The sequence below is a fragment of the Labrus mixtus genome, chromosome 7, assembly GCF_963584025.1.
Source record: "Labrus mixtus chromosome 7, fLabMix1.1, whole genome shotgun sequence".
NCBI classification, from domain to species: Eukaryota; Metazoa; Chordata; class Actinopteri; order Labriformes; family Labridae; genus Labrus; species Labrus mixtus.
The window spans coordinates 17,819,483-17,840,431 of record NC_083618.1 but is presented as its reverse complement, the minus strand read 5'-3'; the positions used below and the strand labels follow the sequence as shown (position 1 = coordinate 17,840,431).

The 20,949-nt window shown below is 40.2% G+C and overlaps 1 protein-coding gene across 1 annotated transcript; it reads left to right on the top strand.

Moving 5' to 3' along the window:
- Nucleotides 1-1,132: 1,132 nt before the first annotated feature.
- ppm1j (protein phosphatase, Mg2+/Mn2+ dependent, 1J) lies at nucleotides 1,133-20,467 on the top strand. The gene is made up of 10 exons (XM_061043354.1): nucleotides 1,133-1,728; nucleotides 9,472-9,586; nucleotides 10,966-11,295; nucleotides 12,518-12,630; nucleotides 12,917-13,001; nucleotides 13,414-13,532; nucleotides 14,455-14,518; nucleotides 14,882-14,989; nucleotides 15,757-15,908; nucleotides 18,209-20,467. The coding sequence occupies exons 1-10, from the start codon at nucleotides 1,463-1,465 to the stop codon at nucleotides 18,354-18,356; spliced, it is 1,500 nt and encodes a 499-aa protein (XP_060899337.1). The 5' UTR covers nucleotides 1,133-1,462; the 3' UTR covers nucleotides 18,357-20,467.
- The last annotated feature ends 482 nt before the right edge of the window (nucleotides 20,468-20,949 follow it).

Sequence of the window (20,949 nt, the reverse complement as noted above, 5' to 3'; positions counted from 1 at the left end):
AGATTTGAACCCGGCCGCCCACTTCCAGACAACAGCCTCTGTTCATGGGACACACAAACTAACCACTAGGCCACCTGCGCCCCCCTATCTAGATGACTTTTAAGGTAAGAATCAGAAAAATAATAAGGATTGTGAGGGTCTTGTTATTTCAAGTGTTTCACTTTCTCTTTTGTATGCTATTTTCCAGCCAGGCCTCGACATTTCTTTGCACTTTGCGGAGGAGAATCAGTCAACATTTATAATTTAAAGCAGCTTGCTTAATTATTTCAACAGACTCAGTTATCAGCTTACCAACCGAACACAACATTTAATGATGGATGACTTCCTAACTTTTCCTGTTAACTTGCTATGGGAGTAAACAAGAGGCCAAGCCGATAACTGCTCAAGTAGTCATTTTAACTTCTTAAATTGTTTAATCTGGTTTTTTTTTATATGCATAAATTCATCGAAGGTTTGATGTGAAATCCTAATTTGCACGTAACACTCTGAATAGTTGATTTTAACTGAAGTCCCGCCTCTGATAAGGCAAATAGCTAATCATCCTAGATTTGGATTTTGGGGTGGCACCGAGGGTGGCCAATCAGGTTTCAAGGGGGGCCCATGCCACCCCTGGCCACCATATGCAGTTTATGTATAATAAATAAAATGATAAATTAACAGGATGATTAATGATGAATGGAGAAGGGGTGGGATTCAAAAAGTGTATACTTTTCCCCTCTCCATTTAAGTAACAAGTATTTGAAAGCTTCTTTCGTATGATGTCTTTCATTGTTTTTACATTTGACTTTTTCTCTGCTTATTTGTAAATGTTCTTTCCTTCTCTGTTTGTACATTTGTACAAAAACTTCAGTTCAATTAAAAAAAGCCTAAACCACCCTCAACAATAGCCTGTTTTAAGTGTCATCTTCTTTACAGCATAGAATATTTTTTTCTGTGTAAAAATTAGATTTAATGTTCAATACGATATAAAAATCATATCTTGAGTATGTTCTATTCGTGGCTGAATGAATGTCCATAAATCGACTTATCATATCTTCCTACTATATATATTTTTTGCTGACTTTCATACTGCTGACAGTCCTTCCTCGTGACTGAAGCAGCCTATATAAACGTCTCCTGTTAGCTGTCGAAGGTTTTGCGTCATTTGGAGGTTTTTTGAAAGCTTGCGATGTGTTCACGGTCTCTGTGAAGCCCAGCCTTCAGATGAGATAGGCTACAGCCATCTGCCGGATTACAGAAGATACGCAGCAACTCAAGCTTCTGCTGTGTGAATGAGGAAAACACCGCGTCTGCTGTCTGAAAACTGTCACATGGGGCCGAGGAGGAGGACAAATCGCTTCCTGAAATGATCCTTGTCACTAGCCGTCTATTGTTATTTCTTTTATTTTTTTACCCTCACGTAAAAACATCACATCGCGTTTAATTGCCAACCCGGATCTCTGTTACGCGCGTCTTTTTGCGGATGATGATCAGCAAAGTTAAAAACGCCATGTCCACTCTGGTGGGAGGGATGGTGCCGCACGGACATCACCACCACCACCACAACCATCACTCAGGTGGCGGCCAGACCTGCGGACCGGAGAGCCTCCCGCCGCGCTTCCCCTACGGCCGCCCGGATTTCTTGGACCTCACCCCGGAGCTGCTGCAGTACTCCACCGAGCACGCGTCACGGCCGGTGCTCACCTTAAAGAGGGACAGCAGGCTGCCCTGGAAGACGGGTTACGCAGAGTGAGTAAAACCAAAGCATGCATTGACCAAACAAAAAAAAAAAAAAACAATTTAAGGTTTTATTCGTGTTCTACCGGGGCTGTTTTGCAGCAGCATCAGCACTGCAGCAGCCAAATGATGGCCTTTTGCTTTTGTGCAGTTTCTCTCTACTAACACTGTTCCTCCCCTGAGCTGCTGCATATGATATCTAGAGCAGTGTGTCTGTCTGCCTGTGTGCTGTAATTAAACAAAACAACCCACTATCATGGCTATCAGATTTGTATATTCAGGGATCTTGAAGCCAAAGGATCGTCTTTTGGAGAAACTTTGATGCTTTTATTTACGGGAAGAACAAAAGTGAAAGCAGAAAATGTCTACTGTACCTAATCACAGTCATTTGTGATTTTTTTTTTTTTACATGTATGATGATTTTGGTATTTAAAAAAGATGGCATTAACCTCTAAATTTCTCATCCAAAGCGTTGTATTCTTCTTTGCCAAACACATCGAGTCTTAAGCCTGTTTTTAGCCATTGGATCCATCGGCTATATTTATAAAACACAAAAAAATGCAGCTGACTAAAGTGCTGTACAAGGCACAAAAGATACAATACACAAGGACTATCATAGGAAATAGCAACCAAGAGAATACTAAAAATGACACAAATAGGAGACTCCAGGAGGTTTCATATTTGTCTTTCATAAAAAGGTTTTGCTGCTGCACCATGTAGTGATGACCATTCGTATTTTTTGTAAGCTTGGGAACAGATCTCCTCATGTCCTTGGTTTTTATTGCAGGATTGTTTTACTCCACAGTGATACACCTGCAGTAATCTCAGGTAGAAGCACAGCAGTGCAGTTTCATTCACACTACTGTCCTGACCACAATTTTTGCTGCTCTGGCGATTCCCCGCTGAGGAAAAACACTTTCAGACATTCCACTCTTCCACAGGGAGCAGGGGGGTTATGAATGACCGAATCGCTCCAGTCCTTTACAGTATGTGGGCTATACCATCCCTGCATTGAAACAGGAGGGGAAAAAAAGCTGACTCATGCAGAGAGTCTCACGGGGACAGGGGCCAAATCTGTGACGACAGCCGTCTCACAAGACCGAGTGAAGAGAGGTCACAAGAGGACACTGTGATGTAAAAAAATAAATAGATCTTGAGTTAGTGTGTGGGAATGCGCAGCCTCATCACTGCTGTCACATTACTTTGATCTATAAGTCGCTGAAAGTGTAATCACAGCATTAGCGGAGCTGTTTACAACACAACCTAATCGGCTGATCTGATCCTGCATCATCCTTTCTGTGCAGAGAGTGTAAACATCCAAAAAGTCCACACTCATCAGTGTTAAATGATCACACGGTGAACACAAAACACAACTCAATCCCAAAAACATGCAACTAAAACCATCAGCGTGTACTCTTTCCAAACAGCCAATAGTCAAGTTTTCTATCGGCAGTCTTTGTATGTATTGATATCTTAAACTGTGAGAATTCTAAAAGACTCATATTGCAGCTGTGCATGTTATTCAGTCACTCATATGACTCATGTGTCTCTGAGTACCAAGAGCTATCTGAAGTATACAATAAACTGTGATGTGTGTGAACTGACAGTTTGGCTCTGCAGCTTCACCTTAGATCAACCTGGCTGAAATGATCATCTTTACAGGGCAAAATATACTGTATGGGAAAATGCTGTCCAGGAAATGTACCAGATGTTCAACCAACTCGTCTTACCTTTTACCTGGTGCTGTTTACGTTTTTCTTGCCGTAACGAGCGGGACCAATGGTGGCCATGTAGTGTGAATCCAGTATTTTCCAGTTGGAGGTCTCCCTGCTGGATTACAAACTCTCTCCACTTTGTTATTACTTCATTAGTGTCTGTATCTCGTTCTGGCTCTAATGAGGAGGGTCACTGTTGTTAGGTTATCCTGGTGTCGTGCTGATTGGGCTGATTCTGCCATGTTTACTGATCCTGATGTACTTATTCTCTTTTTGCAAAATACTAAAACGGTTAAAGCTTGCCATCGACCCTACACAGAGGGTCTTCTTTCAAAGATAATAATTAGGAATCCAATATCTGTGTGCAATTTTAGCTGAAGGCGGCTCAAGACAATGAACCTAATTGAAGCCGTAATGATGCTGCACAACACTCTGTGTCAGCACAAACATGTGTTTGCACTTACACTAAGCCGCTCAAAGTGCTCTTGTCCAATTGATATCTAATACAGTTTAATATGACGGCAAGCTTTCAGGCCCTGGCACTGAGATCATGAGAGAGAGTGAGAGGAAGCAAGCAAACACTCAGTCGTCCTGTGCACAGATTCATTTTGGAGAAAATACTTTCATGGAAAACGTTCTCTTGTTGGAAGGCAAAAACAGGCATTATAAAAAACTCATGTCATGATATGCATAACATCTATGACATCGTTAATAATGATGTCATAGATGTTATGCATATCATGGTGTGACAAAAGAGCTGCATGTGGAATTATCAATAATACATGTTTAAACAGATAAACTGTATGTGCAAAAGGGTAAGAAGGGTTCAAGACACAGTGACAACCATGTGTCGCTGAGAGGCGTCACTTAAAGTTGAATTACCTGGAAACAATCTGCTGCTTCTCTGCTTTACAGAGGTTTTTTTTATCAAGTATGAATCAAGAGTGATGATGCACTCTCACTGTTCTCATCTGGTGTTTTCACACATGTTTTTCAAATGTATGAAAACTCCCTAAAAAAAATATCTGGATGAACTGCATGTGTGAATGCCATCAGCCAGATTTTTCACCCCGACTTTACCCAGAATTCCCCCTGCCAGCACCCTCATACATTTTCTGCGCGATGTCCTGGTGAGCCGATGCGAGAACACAGCAGGAAATTTTAGGCAAATGCATCCTTAATTGATGTCAATATCGAGCAACTACAGTGAGCACGCAGTGGGATAATCATAATGAAACTGCTTCATGAGGTTTCCAGTTTGTTCTTCTCAGCCCTTTTGTTGATACCGTGAATACGTGGAACTACAAGTAGCATTGATATGAAGGCAAAAATTGTCATCACCAGCATTGGACCCCAATGGTCCACCATTTCTGCATCCGACAGGGAGGGACAGCATCCTGCTGTGGTGGACATGTTTGAACAAGCAACTCTTGGAGATTTCAGGAGCAGCCTGATTCAAATCTTCTTTCAAAACTTTTCATGAGTAAACGGCTGCAGTGTTGTCCTCTGTCGCAGTTCACTTTTTTTTGTCTAAAAGCTTGAAACAGCAGACACCGACAGTAAGAGGCGAGCCGGTTAACACAGTAGAGCTCTTGGCAGCTGAAGCGTTAGAGTTCTCCCTCTGTTACTGGTGGAGACAAAACATTAAGATGGTGTAATCTTGGACATACGTTCATCAGGTGGAAATAAACATGTTGCTTTGTAACTGCTGGAAGTTTGCTAACATGGCAATTCCCCATCTACTTAAAAAGAGAACATGTCAGTGGGTGTTTTTTCTTTTATGCATCTTCCCCAAAGTGACCAAAAATATGTTTTTTGCGGTGGGGCCGGATTTGCCATGTCCTTATGACACCCACCCCATGCACAGAGGCTGAAGTCCTCATCGCAGCGACCGTGGGTTTGAATCCGGCCCTTTGCTGCATGTCATCCACCACTCTCTCCTACCAACATTGTCTGTCTCTCTTCAGCTGTCCTATCCAATAAAGGCAAAAATGGCCCCAAAAATAACCTTAAAAGAAGATGTTTTTGCAGGAGTCTGTACATGTTGGTTGGTATATAGAAAGATGCTTTACTGATTGATTATGTAAAAATGATAACGACAGTTAGGCAGAAAACCTTCAGTTGTTTACAGCTATGAGGAAGTTGAGGTTAGATTAGCTGTGCTTTAATGTCAGGATTGAAAATCCCTGATATTTTGAATATTCACTTTGTGCAATGGAGTGCCGATGCTCATCCTGATGCTTGTCATCTACGATTCAAAAGTCTTACAGGATATGTGTACAGATCCTGAAAGGCGTTTTTGCAGCATGTGTTAGTCATAATAGCTGCATTATGTTCTAAACAATAGTCTAACCGCTGCACCTGATGTTTTTGTGGTTATTGTAATAGCTCTTTCAAACATGTAGAGCAAGTTCCTCTTCCTTAAAAGAAAAGCAAAGTATGCCGACACCTACTCTTAAATGTTTGACATGTTACATATGACGATTTTACAGCAGACCTGCAGCGTTTGTAGCTGCTGAACTCCACCTCTTGTAGTTAACAACTTGACATTGTTTTTTCAAAATTCTCTCAAAACGTACCACTTTCACTCTTACTGTAGATTGGCCTGTATTAGGATCAATCAGTCTTTAGTTGTAAAGCGCCAATTCATAACAAATGTTTTCTCAAGACACTTTACAACAGACGAGGTCTAGACCTTACTCTTTCTTATCTCATCTACAAAGACCCAACATGAATCCATCATGAGCACTGAGCAACATTTAGCAAAGTTACAGTGGCAAAGAAAAACTTTGAGGCAGAAACCTCGAAGAGAACCAGACTGATGATGAATAGCCATCTGCTGAAACTATGTTGGGCTTGGATTAACTTCTGTAAATCAGTGTACTTCTTGTGATGAAAGATACAACATGTGTAGTATTAGCAGTAACAGCTAAGTGTGATAATAGACTCACAAGCCTAATATTACATTAACAGCTGTCATGATGATGAAACAGGGAGGACTGATTATGTTATGTCAACAGGAATAAAGGAACTGAATTTATTTAAAACTCCTTATCAGAAGAAATGCAAAAGAGGCGCTGGTAGCCTAGTGGTTAGTGCGCGCGTCCCATGAACCGAGGCTGGAGTCCTCAAAGTGGGCGGCCCGGATTCAAATCCGACTTATGGCTCCTTTCACGCATGTCATTCCACACTCTCTCCCTCCCCCGATTTCTGACTCTATCCACTGACCTATCGCTACAATGAAGGCATACAATAGCCCAAAAATGAACCTTCAAAAAGAAATGCAACAAGCAACAAGAATTTGAATCTTCATTACAATATAAGTAGAAATCTAACTTCTGGTATCAAAAGGATGCCAATTTACAACACTTGTGTTTATTATAGAGAGTGTTTCACTCATAATAACAGATATTGTATCGTTTTAAAATGTGATGTTGAAAAGTATTGAACATTTTCGACAACTATAATGCAAACCCATTCCAAAGGCAGTATCACATGTCAGCTATTCAGAATAGAAATGATCAACCACTCAGAAGGATTATTTCAGAGGTGTAAAAACTCCCCGTAATAATGAACTACTGATCTGCCTCTGCCTCTGACTCAAACTCTTAAACAGCCTCTGCTGAGTTGCAGGGTGGGCATGACATGAGCTGCATTACAACATTTTTAACCACAGTTGAACACAGAATTGGTCATTCCCCTGTGATAATATAAGAAAAACAAAACCAAGACGTACATTTAAGTAAAATCTATGACGTTGAAAAGGTCCTGTTGCTGCATGTCGAGAATTCACTGGAAGTCCCAGCTTCCTCTTTTGAACCTTCCTTGCATAAGAAACTTTAAGAGCTGTAGGGTTCAAACAAGGGAACTTATTTTTTTTTAACCAAACCTGACCCATACGGTTTTCAGTCACAAGTTGTTGAAACATATGACCGAAACAAAGATATGTGAAAGAGTTAAGTCGCACTGTAGGAAGACTTGAGCTCCTGTTTTTAGACTCACATCCTCCCACGCAGCAGACATTATGTTCAATTACAGCTCATTGAGCGCATGTGACGGCTTTCAAAACACGGAATCATTACAGGATCTCTTCTGAGGGAGTGGTAAAACTGGACATAAGCCAACAACAGAGATTTATATGTAACCCAGTCTCCCCATTAAACTGGTATTAACTATATTCAAGGTGTTTAGTTTCATTTCAGACACTCCAGTTTGACCTTTTTTGGTTGCCAGTTCCCAATGTAGGCCTCCAAAAGCTAACAGAAAACATGCTTTTAGTAACACCAAAAAAAAGTTTTGCCAACATTAAAGTCCTTCAGAAAGTTGAAGTGTCAATCCTGTGCCTTTAAACTCACGGCTGTCATCAGTTGTGATGCAGGGAGTGCAGTTCAGGACACTATGATGGACTATCAGCTGATTACAAAGTGAAAGGGCTTTTTATAATCCAGATTTGAACAGCAGTTTTGCTTCATATTTGCTGCTCTCTGATATCACAGCTTAAGTCTGACCAGTGAGTATTTTTTGATGCTGGTGAATGATAGTAATCAGCTGTGAAGAGTAAGAGGTCTTCATGCCCGTTGTTTAACCGCACACTTTTTCCTCTCTAACTACCAGTATGCTTTTTTTTTTTATTTCTGGTTCATAACTCTTTTTTTTCCTTGTCCTCTTATGACCCCAGAAGTAATCTCTCCTCTGCAGAAGTTTTTTGGAGGGAATCTTAATGACAATACTTCAATTACTGAAATTGCGCAGCAGTCATTATGCTGTATTATTCAGCTAATGTGGCACTTATCTCTAATTGAAACTGAAAATGTGACATAATATGCCAGCGTGAGCTCCAATCTGCAGCTTTTTCCATTCAGCCTCATGTGGCAGCTTAAAGAATCATATCAGTGAATTTTCCTATGTCGAAGCCCATTTGAGACAAACTGGGTGTAATTGAAAAGATGCAGTTTCATTTTGTACTGTTATGGACATCAATTAGATTCCATCCACTTCAGTGAAACATGCGGGAGTTATGTAATCTGTCAAAGTGAACATCAAGTCTGCATTACTTTTTGATTCTGAGGGATCATCATTGTATCATATTTAGAGCCCGGCTGATAAATCTACCAGCCGATAATATATGTAGTAAAGGTATAACATTAAATATCAACAATAAACACAAAATAAGCAACGACTAATATTTCCAAGACTAAGTAGACAATAGTGCATGATAATAAAATATGTAATTATGTGACCGATGGGTAATTTTCCATGAGGTATAGAGTTGTTTTTTTACAGTATTTATCTTAAGAGTGTGCATAAATTAATATCAGAGGAGGGTAATAATAATACAGTGCTTACATGATTAAGTTATGGTCCTTAAAATGAGTTTAAATTAGACATTCACAGTGCGTGTTGTATTCAGGGTTTCCAGTATTTCACAACGGTTACAGTTTGTGACTGCCTTAGTTCAATCCTTGATAAGTAACTTTTAAAAAGCATCTGTGAAGAATCAGTTTGTAGTTTTTTTTGGACTCCAATAGTCTATAACTAGCAGCCATGCATGAACAGTACTGTTTGCAATCTTTGTAGAGCTAAAAACAAAAACACTTGTATGTTCAAAGTCAAAGTGGGATGTGATTGTTTGAGCATGCATTTTTTTAAATTAACTGACAGATTTCAAGGTACAGTAGGTAAACGGATCTGTGTGTTATACTTGTTCATTGTTATAGGTTCTGCACACACTTCACTGCACCAGTCTTGTGAATGCTGCTGAAGCACAGAATGCAAAGAAAAATGCTGCTGCTCGTGTATGAAACAGCACATTACTCTCAAGCCATTATCCTCCACAGGCATCAGCTCATAATAAAAACACTTAATCCCTCCTGCAAGTTCCCCCTGGGACATGACTGCATCCTTTTTATCTTCTTACTCGTCCACTCTATCCATCTCTCTGGCTACTGTTATGATTTCATGTGGTTAGAGGAGTGAGAGCAAGCACTATAAATCATCTGACTCCATTCTCGCCTTTCTCCCTCTCCTGTGTCTCCATCAGGGTGATCAATGCGGGGAAGAGCATGCTGAACGAGGACCAGGCGTCCTGCGAGAAGCTGTTCGTGAAGAAGCCGAGCGGCAAACACAAAAACTCCACCATGCTGGAGGACAACGGGGTGAGCGAGGGGAGAGGGGGCTGAAATCAGAACATGCAGGAGGCACTGAAAAAGGGGCAAAATATGCAGTCGAAGGCTGGCAGCTCCAGTGAACACAACCCCTCAGAAACATCCAATCCAGTCTGAGTAATGACCTGAAGAAGAAGCATGAATTATAGTCATCTGATACCCTGTAGGGTTGTCTTCATATCAGTTTCAGTATTGATGGATTGGCCTTGTTAATTCTATTTACCCTCCAGTCCTCGTGGAACTTCTAGTTTTTCTCCTATCATACCATGTATCATGTCTCTCATACTCTCATACAGGTGTTTGATACATCTGTCGCTCCTCTCTGTCTCATCATAAGAAAACAAAGCATCAAAAACAAATTTGTCTGAGTAAAAAAGAAATATAGCCTAAGCAGTGTTTCCCCTAGGTTTAAAACTTTTTTGAAAATTATCTTTGGAACATTTATTCTAGATTTTAAGTGGAAGACCTGGCTACGGATTAAGTTTTTGTTTCTCTTCAATCAATATTTTGTCTGAGTTTATTTCACTGTGATTCATTTACTCCCCACAAAAACACAAAATGCAGACACGAACATGCACTACAGGTTTGGCTTGTGGAACAGCTGTTTCATAAGAACTATGTCTGAGTCCGTCGAGCACAGGACAAAGATGTAGCTCTGTATCTGTGGTCCTGAAATCTTTCTGAGCACACTTATCTAGCTAGCTTATATAGGTAGGCCTATACTATGCCCTCACAAACACACATCCTCCATTTGGTGTAAAAGAATGACATCATCCTGCGTTTCACCCCTCCCCCCTCTTGTGTCTGGCATCAGAGGGTAAAGCCTGTTCATCTGTTAGTTAGTCGGTGAGGCCAACTCGCAAACATGCCTGTGAAAAAAACAACATCAACACATTGCATCATGGGAGATTAGGGCAAGATTTTTTTTTTTAGGGCAGGATTTTTTTTTATCACTTTCACGTATTAGCTCAAGTCAGGGAAGATATCACCAAACACTTTTTATTCCTCTTACTCACTTGAATCTAAAGTTTTCACATTTTTGTTTAAGACTTAAACTTTTTCACATACATCTTTAAAGGTGAAGCTTACAGGGATATTCTTTTTTTAATGTTTTTGTTAACTTTGCCAGCTACATTTACAGCAAATAAAAAAAAAATAATAATAAAAACATATTGCAAAGTATTAAAAATGATGACAGCTGCAGCCAAAGAGCTTGTGAACCAAAACAAATCTGTGCCTTCTGCTTGGGGTTGTAATCCCATCTGCAAATTTTAAACCAGAACCAGAAAACATTTTGATTATCTTTTAAATCACTACTACCATTTTGACAGCATTTATTTGACTTGAGTTTTGATTTCAATTATTTTTAGGATGGAACTGGAATCCCTCTCCACTTCTGGGGCGTGTATGACGGACATGCGGGCTCCGGAGCCGCCATCATGGCCTCTAAGCTTCTTCACCGCCTCATCAGAGACCGTTTGGGGGAAATCTCCCACCTGCTGGAGAACCCCAACGCTGCACCTCCAATCTGTCTGGCCAAAAATGGCAGCCCATACCAGGCAGACACAAAGAAGGGGGCAGCACAGGAACCCGAGGACCCGGATGCTATTAGTGACTCCACAGTACGCTTTCACATGGAGAAGGTGGTGAGCCTGGAGAGCCTGGTGATGGGAGTCATAGAGACGGCCTTCTCACAGATGGTGAGCAGATTACAGTCATTGTTATTACTGAGGAACTTTAATTCTCTGAGAACACGAGAAATACTGTCTTGATTATTCTTTATAGGACAGATCTCATCTTTGGGTAACTCTATCATAACCCTTTTTCTATGATGTGCTATGACTAAGGGATGGAAATGTCCATCTGTCTGTTGTTCAATCACTTAATCATTAAAAGATATTAAGTTCCCAATGTTTCTTGCTTATAAAAAAAGAGGTTAAGACAGTCATGCTACCAATAGGATGAGTCCCACAGGCTGTGGTGATTACAAGACATTTGCCAAAAGGAATTTCTCAACATTTTTTCTTGCTAAAAGAAAATAATAATAAATGGTAAATGGACTTGAGCTTGTGTAATGCTTCTCTAGTCGTCTAGATACTCAAAGCACTTTACCACTGCAGGTCACACCTACCCATTCACACACTGATGGCAGAGGCTGCTGTGTAAAGTGAACATCAGAATGAACTAATCCATTCATACACTGCTGACGAAGCAGTGGGAGCAACTTGGGTTCAAGTGTCTCGCCAAAGGACACATCGACATGTGGCTGCAGGAGGTGGGGATCAAACCCCTGACCTTCCAGTTGAGAGACGACCTACTCTACCGCTACAGACGCTACAGTCCTCGACACTTATGCCGCATAATCGACCCTTTGATTCATGTCAACCCCTCTCTCTCCTCCCCACATTTTATGACTCTCTTCCGCTGTGTCTTTAAAAATAATGATATTCCCATTAGCCTCAACTTAACTATGTGTAGTGCTTATTATACGATGCTAGCATGCTTACATTCTAAACTAAGATGTTAACATTAAACATCATGAACATAAGCACTGTAATGTGACCATATTGCCATCCAACTGCAGCTACACAGCACTGCTAGCTTAGCTTAGAACGTGATGTTTTTGGACAAATATTGTACAAGCTAGGATCCAAACAGGCTAAATCTAACAAGCCTCCTGCATTAAATTAGCTCAAAGTGTGTCCCTTCTCTGATGTAACCTCTCTGTGCTAATAACACGCAGCCTTGGTTAATGTGTTCTTCAAAGCCTCCTCGAGCGCGGCTGTTTTGTTTTTGAATATAAATATGTATGAAGAATATAAAGAGCTATTCTGTGTGATGAGGGGCGAAGTGGGTTCTTGAACCTCAGAGGTTCTGTGGCCTTTTGTTTGCACTCAGACTTTTTTTCTCTCTGCATTTCAGGATGACCTCATTGAAAAGGAAAAATTGTCGTATGCCATTTCTGGTGGATGTTGTGCCTTAGCTGCCATCAGTATGATGGGGAAGCTCTACGTGGCTAATGCTGGAGACAGCAGGTAAAAAACAACAACTTTGCACTACAGACAGGATTAATGACATGTCTGAGTAATTCATCTCTCCCGTGTATGTTGTGTGGAGCTTTATATACTTGTGGGAAATCTTCTCAGACATAGTAGCCTCTTGTGCCCCCTGGGGTTCACTTTTCACACTGCAGTGTCATTTAGCTTTCAAAAAACAATGTTGCGACCTTAAAATATGAGATGTTTGTGTAAAATAAAAAAATAAAAATGTTCTCGTTCTGTCTTAATGAATCATAACTCCACTCTTTCTTTCCCCCTGCAGGGCAATAATCATAAGAAATAATGAAGTAGTTCCCATGACGAATGAATTCACACCTGAGTCAGAGAGGCAGCGGCTACAGTATCTGGTAAGTGTTCATGGGATTGTATTATCTCATGAGAGCATAGCAAGCTGGAAAATAAAAGTATAAATATAACTTAAGAGGTGAAGGAAGGATTGACATACAATAAAGATGAGTATTGGATAATAAGTGGGCAACCCGAGGAAGAGGGAGGAAATCCGCTATCACTCTTAAATAAACTGGTGTGAACCTGCTGCCTGTTTTAGTAGCAGTGGATGTAAGTCAGTGAGTGGGTGGATGATGTATGCTGCTAAACAGGGAGCTGTTCTGTGCCTACAGTATATTTACTGTACTGCAAGTTACACATGCAATCCTGTAGTTTGTCTTTTGGAGGAACTTCAGCATCTTCGGAGAGAGAGAGAGCTTTTTCATTCTGTTTTTTGAGGTGACCTGTCTTGCTTTTGTCTGTGCCTTTCAGGGCTTCCTGAGGCCGGAGCTCCTGGGTAATGAGTTCACTCACATTGAGTTTCCTCGTAGGATCCAGCACAGCGAGTTGGGCAAAAAGATGCTCTACAGAGACCACACCATGACAGGCTGGTAAAGCTGGAGAAACCTCTGTGATCACTTTTCTGACAGTTTATCATTTTGCATGAACAAGTAACTCTATAGCTTTATTCACACATGCACAAAAAAAACCTGGAAATGTCCTGAAATTGTAGGGTTGAGCTGCATGTATGAACACAAATGGCTAAATTCTTCACCCCAGCAGAATTTCTCCTGCCAGTCCTGTCGTGAAAAAGTCCCCAAGAAATTAGGGTGATCAGATGAGTGAACACAGTAGATGAAATTCTGGATATTTCACCACAACTAAGTAGGATAGTGGGTAATGATGTTTGTATCCTGCGACTGATTCCATTTATACTGTGAGTACATTCAATAACACGTAGCATTAATCTAAAGGCAAAAACAGTCCTTATAGTGTCAGACCATGTTGCTTGTCTCCCCCCCCACCCCCCAAGCCAACAGTGAAAACTTCCTGCTGTGAGAGAAATGTGTGAACAATCAACTCCAGAAGATTTTAGAGAAAATGCTGTTTGAAATCTTCTAGAAATTCCAACGACACGAGTGACTATGCACGGCCCCCATAACCGGATGTATGCAGCAATTGGTGTATCGAGGGTGTGTGGTGGAAATTAAATTAAATTAAATTAAAAAAGAAAATCATGATTAATAAAGCTACTAATTATCCATCAGTTGTTTTTGTAATAGAGTAATCTTTTTTTGTGTGACAAAATTTCAGGATAATCGTCAAACTGTTCAGTGCCCAGGTTAAGTTAACTGATGTGAAAACTGAACCAAAAAACAAACAAACAGAGAAAGCAGCAGATTAGAGAACGATAGAGTCATTAATTTCTTGAAACATTTCTGTTTAGAAAAATAATAACATCTTATCTTATTGTTCTTGGATTTATAGCTGTGGTTTAATAACTTAGATCCGACCTCTGTTGTTTTGTTGTAGGGCTTATAAGACAATCGTCGAAGATGACCTGAAATTCCCGCTCATATACGGCGAGGGTAAGAAGGTAAGGAACAAACGATGTAGTGAACGTGACACACAGGATTTTGTACTAAATACAAATAAAATACTTTAATGATTCTCCACAGCAGGTACATAACTGTTAAGACAAGCTTTCTACAACACATATAGGAGTCTGTTTGTGTGGAATACAAATCTTTTAATCTGCAGAAGTTAAATTGTTCAGTGTTTGCGAGGTTGAAATGACGATGCTCAACTTTTTGATTACTGTCTGAGACAACATGGTCTTTATTCAATAATCCCTCCTAAGTGGATTTTCCTGGAACAAACTTGGCAATAATCTACATTTTGTTTATTGGTGTGTGTTTGTCCTTACTGTATGTGTATGAATGTGTGTCTCTATATTCAGGCACGTGTCATGGCGACCATCGGAGTCACCCGGGGGCTGGGAGACCATGACCTGAAGGTTTACAACTCCAACATTTACATCAAGCCGTTCCTCTCCTGCGTGCCTGAGGTGAGTTCACTGTGTGAAGACTGGACTCCATCTTTAGGACACGTTTGAACAGCTTTTGGGTATCAGGCTTTACTCCCTGGAAGAGTCAGAGTTCAGAAAGCTCGGATACAGGGGAAAGAAACAGCTAACTGATAACAGCAGACGATTTCATATACATAACTGAGGGGTGTATAAAAAGGCTTTTCTATATGTCCATTGTGATACAACTTATTCTGTAATCAGTCTAAGATACGTGATGGAAACACAAAACACAGTCCGAGCACACTACAATGTCGGGGTTCTTCATGAGTTTACTTGCCACTGTGCACTTCTGACCGCAGGCGTCATCATGTGGGCTAATTTCAGTTGTAAATCATTGAATCCTGATGTGGAATAAATAATTAATTGACTGAATGTCAGTGATTAGAAGTAACGATACAAGATTACAGAATACATTATGTTGAGCAGCTGTACTATTTAATGCTGCTAACATCTTCTCATAGAAGCACTTCCTGTTTTTGTTTAAAAATATCCTTTCCCTCATTGGTTAGACTTTGTTTTTCATTTCCTGTTCGAGAACTTTTCACTTCAGTTTTTAATGACTAAAGTCAGTCACATGTTTTTTTTATGAAGTCACTCTTATTAAGATGCTTACGAATATAAAGTAACATGAGCTTCTTTACTGCTGTCAATGGAAGTTAAGCCCCCAGATTATTCTTCTAGCACTAAATGTTCTTCTGTGTGCAGGATCATTAAAACGTAATCAATGATTTGTCTTTCCATCACAGGTGAAGGTTTATAACCTGGATGAAAACAAACACGGCCCAGACGACGTCTTGGTGATGGGCACAGATGGATTGTGGGATGTGACGACAGACAGGGATGTGGCAGACGCTGTATCAGCCTACTTGTCAGGCTGTGACCCCGCTGATCCCATGAGGTATGAAGTGTGTCAAAGGATGATGGACATCAGCATCGTGTTCCTGCTGTATGTTCTGTCATGTGTTTTGTGATTATGTTCAGGAAAACTGAAAGTCAGCTGCAGATTCCAAAGTCCTGTGCAGTACCCGGTTTGTCCACTTGGTGGTGACAATAGTTGGGCCCAGTAAACCCTGTTCATAGTTTTTACTGAATATATACTGTAACTGTTTATAGCATCAAGGTTGAAGGCTTGAATATGGATGGTAAACACATGTAAATGTAAATGTAAATGACAAACCCAAATATTTTCTTCATCTCACTTTGGACCAGAAACGAAAAGACCACGTAAGAGCTTTTTTTTTAACATTTCCAACATAATGATTATTACATAGGGTCATATTTACATCGAGTGGCTGGTGTCACATGCAGTCTGTGGATAATGTTAATGACTCTACTCTGATTACTGTTTTAATCTGCAGAAATTCCAACAGTTGTAACTTTAAGATCCTTTGAGGAGCTTTTCGCTGGTTATGAAACAAACTGAAATAAACCTACAAAAACAAATGACACCATCACTAAGAAGATTAATTATTTCTTTCTATATAGTTATTTTTACATTTTCCATGGCAACGATTGTCAATGAGGTACAATTGACTTTTAAAAGAAAGCAGACTAAGAATTTTCCTTAAAATAAATGTACTGTACAGTGTATAGGATAAAATCATCAAATTCACACGAGGTAACACTTTGTCCTCAGGGGGGCGCCAAAATGGACACAAACAGAAAGTTCCTCACAGTAGCTTTAACATCCTACATTGTTCATAAAGTTACCACTGTGTTGTTTTATATGTTGAAAACTATTTTAAACAAACTTAAAAGACCTGGTATCTCCTTGTGATTGCATACAAGTGTGTTATAAACCATTGATTTGATGATAAACAGTTTATGATAAAGGTCAAATGTGTCCTCAAGCAGTATGTAGCTGAATCTGCTCAAACACTGAAATTAAATGCTGAATCACAGTGATTCATTTACAATTTTAATAGTGAAACCAGAACAACACTACTATGTTTAATGGAAGTTAAAATGGACAGAGACATACAGCAAACATGTATATTTAAGAAGGACTAGGTGTGAAATTGAATGGTGTTATTGAATAGTTGGTTAAACAGGATTATAAACCTGAGCCCTACATGCTGCTGAAACCTCCCAGAGGTCTGATAATGTGTGTTTGGCCAACTAAAGATTAGCTGTAAAGATTTTCACAGCACAATAACTGGAATAAGCGTGAAAAACAGGGATTATATTATTGGTCAATATTTTAACAGGCTAAGCTTGACCTCTGTTTGACCTCAGCTTAACATGGTGAAACAGTCGTCATTCTGCTCTGAGGAGAGGAAGAACAGGCTAATACTCTCAACCAGCGATTTGTTTAAAGGGCTATATGTAATTTTTTACATGTATAAATAGTTTTTTATCGCCCATTAATAAGCGAAACGGTTAACTGATGTGAAAAAGTAGATGTTGACTGTCTATCTGTGTTGCCTGTATACACTTTTTCCCCGGATCGTATTTTCCGCGAAAGCTCCAGGAAGTGACATTTTATGTGCGTTCTCAACGTCCTCCTCACTCCGCTCCGCTTACAGAGATCAACAGTACAAACTCATCACACACTCCCGCTACAGCCAGAGGCCGCCTTCCACACACTTGTATCCGCCCTAGGAGCTCTCAAAGGCGGACAAACTCATCACACACGCCTGCTGAAACTGTCGTGTGTAAGATGGAGAATGAATACAGACACACAGACTCCTTCACAGACTGTCACATGTGTATGACCACTTACCTCCTCTGTAAACATTATGCCAGTAAATATCCAGTGTTTTGCGGCCGATGATGATGCTTGTTTGTGTACGTACGAGCACGGATGACGAGCACGCGAGGGAGAGCGAGCAACAGGTTACTGGTGCAAAATATTCAGCACTTTTAATTTAACCTCCCCTTCTGACCAGGACTCTCTCTTATAAAAAGGGGGAAAGGGGTTATTCAATGTTTTCCACAAGGATATTAAGTGGCCAGAGAGCGGGAAAAAAATTCTTGCAAGGGGGGTCCAGGGGTATGCCCACCCACAGATGCTCTCTAAATTGCAGAAAACAGCGTTTGCAACGGAATTTACTTCCTCCAAGTACATTTAAGTCCATGTCCATGTCCAAGTCCATACTACAAAAATCAAAGTGAACCTGTTTTTTTTTGTATGTTATTGTGCTTGTCCTATTCACAGTGCATCTCCCTTTTGTAATGGCTGTTTTGTGTATCACACAGGTACACACTGGCAGCCCAGGACCTGCTGATGAGGTCTCGAGGAGTGCTTAAGGAGCGCGGCTGGCGGCTACCCAACGAAAGACTGGGCTCAGGCGATGACATCACTGTGTTTGTCGTCCCTTTGGCTGGGTATGAGTCAGAGACATGACGAGGTCCTGACACGGCTGACTCTTGAGGGTCCTTCACGTGGTCCCTCCAAGCCCCCTAAAGCCTGAACCGAGGAAGCAGCAGCAGAAGAAAAACACCTTTATCAAAGAAAAGACTCAAGTCTGAGCAGAGACTCCCATCAACCCAAGAGACTGAACAAGTCCCAGCCGCTTTACTTCAACCTCGTCATGTAACAAAGATTGTCAGTGACATTATAAGAGGAGTCACGCTCTTTCTCCTGGACCTGCTGTTTTGTGAAGGTTGCCTGTGAGAATTACACCTTTCTAGTATTTACGTTCCCTGTTCATGTTTAATGCCAGACCGCTTCTCGCTCCTTCGAATGGATTGTTAATTTTCATGTAATGTCCTAAAATGTGGCTCCCTTTTGTAAGAAAAGTTTAAAAAATGTATCTTAAAGGGGATTGCAGAGGAGAATGTGAGGAAACCAAAGAGAGGCTGTTATGGCATAGGGATGGGAATCTTAAAAACAAATACACACAACAAACCATAAAAGAGAACTATAAAAACCCATATGATTCATGTCTGTACATTAACAAAGCATGCAAGATATAAAAACAGAGGAATGGACCTTTTTTACGTTTTTTTGTTTTTTTTCCTGTAGATCTTTGCCTAATCGTGCCTGCTCGTGCTGTGATTGGTTCAAAGGCCAAAACCTCAAAGACAGGATTTACTTTAGTACAGTTTATAACAACTGTAAACTGAGAGTAAACATTTCAACAAGCAGAAACCCCTGGTGTTCAAAAATGAAGCCAATGCACAAGAAACAAAACTGCAGTACCTCAAGTGTCCACTGGAGGCTGGATTCAAAAACAGAGGAATACCAATAAGAGCCCCGTATTGAAATGCCAATTTTTTACAGCAGACAAACATTTTTACAGCCTTGTAAAAAAAAAAAAAAAAAGAAGAATTGGTCACTATATATGATTTATTTATTAGTACAATCTGTGCAGGGGATATATTTCTATGTAAGTAATTTGTTGTGATTTTATTAAGGCTAAAAGATATGCAAACATTTGCATAATTGGGGGCATAGCTAAATTGACGGACAGGTTGGTGCGTTGCAGCCCAGAGGCTAAAGACCGGCCTCAACAACTACATAGAGCGAATAGGGAAAGATAGCATTTCCAACATGGCTACCTCCATTGTTGGGCTTCATATTGCCTCTTTAAGAAAAAACAGTAGAAGACGTCCTCGAGACCATGAAGAAGCTAAATCTAAGAAAGTGCATGGATGACATTGTGAAATGGCTTAAGCTGATGTAGGATAAGGCTCAAACACTACTTGATTAGTTTAAGCAAAATATCATCTGTGGATTAATAGGCGGCACACAAACAGCGAACACCCTTAGTCCTGGATGAAATAACTTCAATGTTCTGTGTTGAGAGAGCAACAATCTGAGGCAACAAAAACTCTTCGATCACAGCACAAGGGGGCAGGATTTCACTCGGCTCTTTTTGGGAGAAGAAAAAAATCTCTTACCCTGAACCGAAACAGAATCTCGTGAGTCTGTTTTGGTGTATTATCTGTCTTTAATTATGTTTGAATGAGGAAAGAAACTGTAGACACTGTTGCTCATGCTTTCTTTGTAGCCTGTTGATTTGTGGTATCTTTCTACTGAATGTACTTTTTGATTATTTGTTTTATTTCTGTCATTATCAAAATTGAGACGAGAGGGTTTGAGCACAGCCACCACACGTGTGCCATTACAGGTCGAATAACCGACGTCTGCCACCGTCTTATTCTTCTTGTGCTGAACGTGGACATGGACAAACGAGGCCGACTGAGGTTAAAGTTTGTTTTAAAAAGTTTAAAGCGTCTTGAGATAACATTTCTTATGAAGTTGCACTTTACAAATAAGCATTGATTGATATTGATCCATTGATTGGTCGAGAAAACAACTATGAAATGACTTGTTATGACAGGAAATAGTAGTAAGCTAATCTTTGAATGCATGTCCGCTCAGGGCTGACGTGTTTCAGCCAACAAGTGAAACTGTTGGTTTGCGAAACAACTCGCCCTGGTTCTACTTTAGTGACGTTTTGCACACTTGCATTTCATTAACCGAGTGATAAATCACACTAAAAAGTTGTATCCCCTCTTGCTGCTGTAGCATCTTCATGAATCTGGACAATGCTTTCCACATGATCCGCTGTAGTTTGTTGGCTCGCTTGCTCTTAGAAAGAGATGTTACACCTGTAGTCAGTAAAGATATGAAGGAAGAGGATCATATGTTAAATTTGTTTCTCGATTGAACCCTAAGAGGAGAAAGTAAAGTGATCTCGATAAACGAACGGTGTAGTAAGATGTGATACATTTCACACATATGCCTTATTAAGAACTGAAAGGGACTCAAGACTTTCTTTCTCTAGCTGCACTAAATGTAATCCTTTTACAGAAGGAAAAGGAACATTATTATCTGCCCTCTAGTGTACTGAATACCTCTTTTGTACCATTGTTTTGTCATCTCATGTTGTTATTTAGATCAGCCATATTTTTTTACAGACCGCTTTGGTTGTTAAAAGTATCAGAAGTTTTATATTTTATGTTTCTATCCATTGCTGTTGGAGATGATT

Bases quoted from the DNA above. Each gene is read 5' to 3' on its own strand.
- ppm1j (XM_061043354.1), top strand. From the start codon at position 1,463: ATGATGATCAGCAAAGTTAAAAACGCCATGTCCACTCTGGTGGGAGGG. The intron at 12,631-12,916 runs GTAAAAAACAAC...TTCCCCCTGCAG, and splicing joins GCTAATGCTGGAGACAGCAG to GGCAATAATCATAAGAAATA. The intron at 13,002-13,413 runs GTAAGTGTTCAT...TGTGCCTTTCAG, and splicing joins GGCAGCGGCTACAGTATCTG to GGCTTCCTGAGGCCGGAGCT.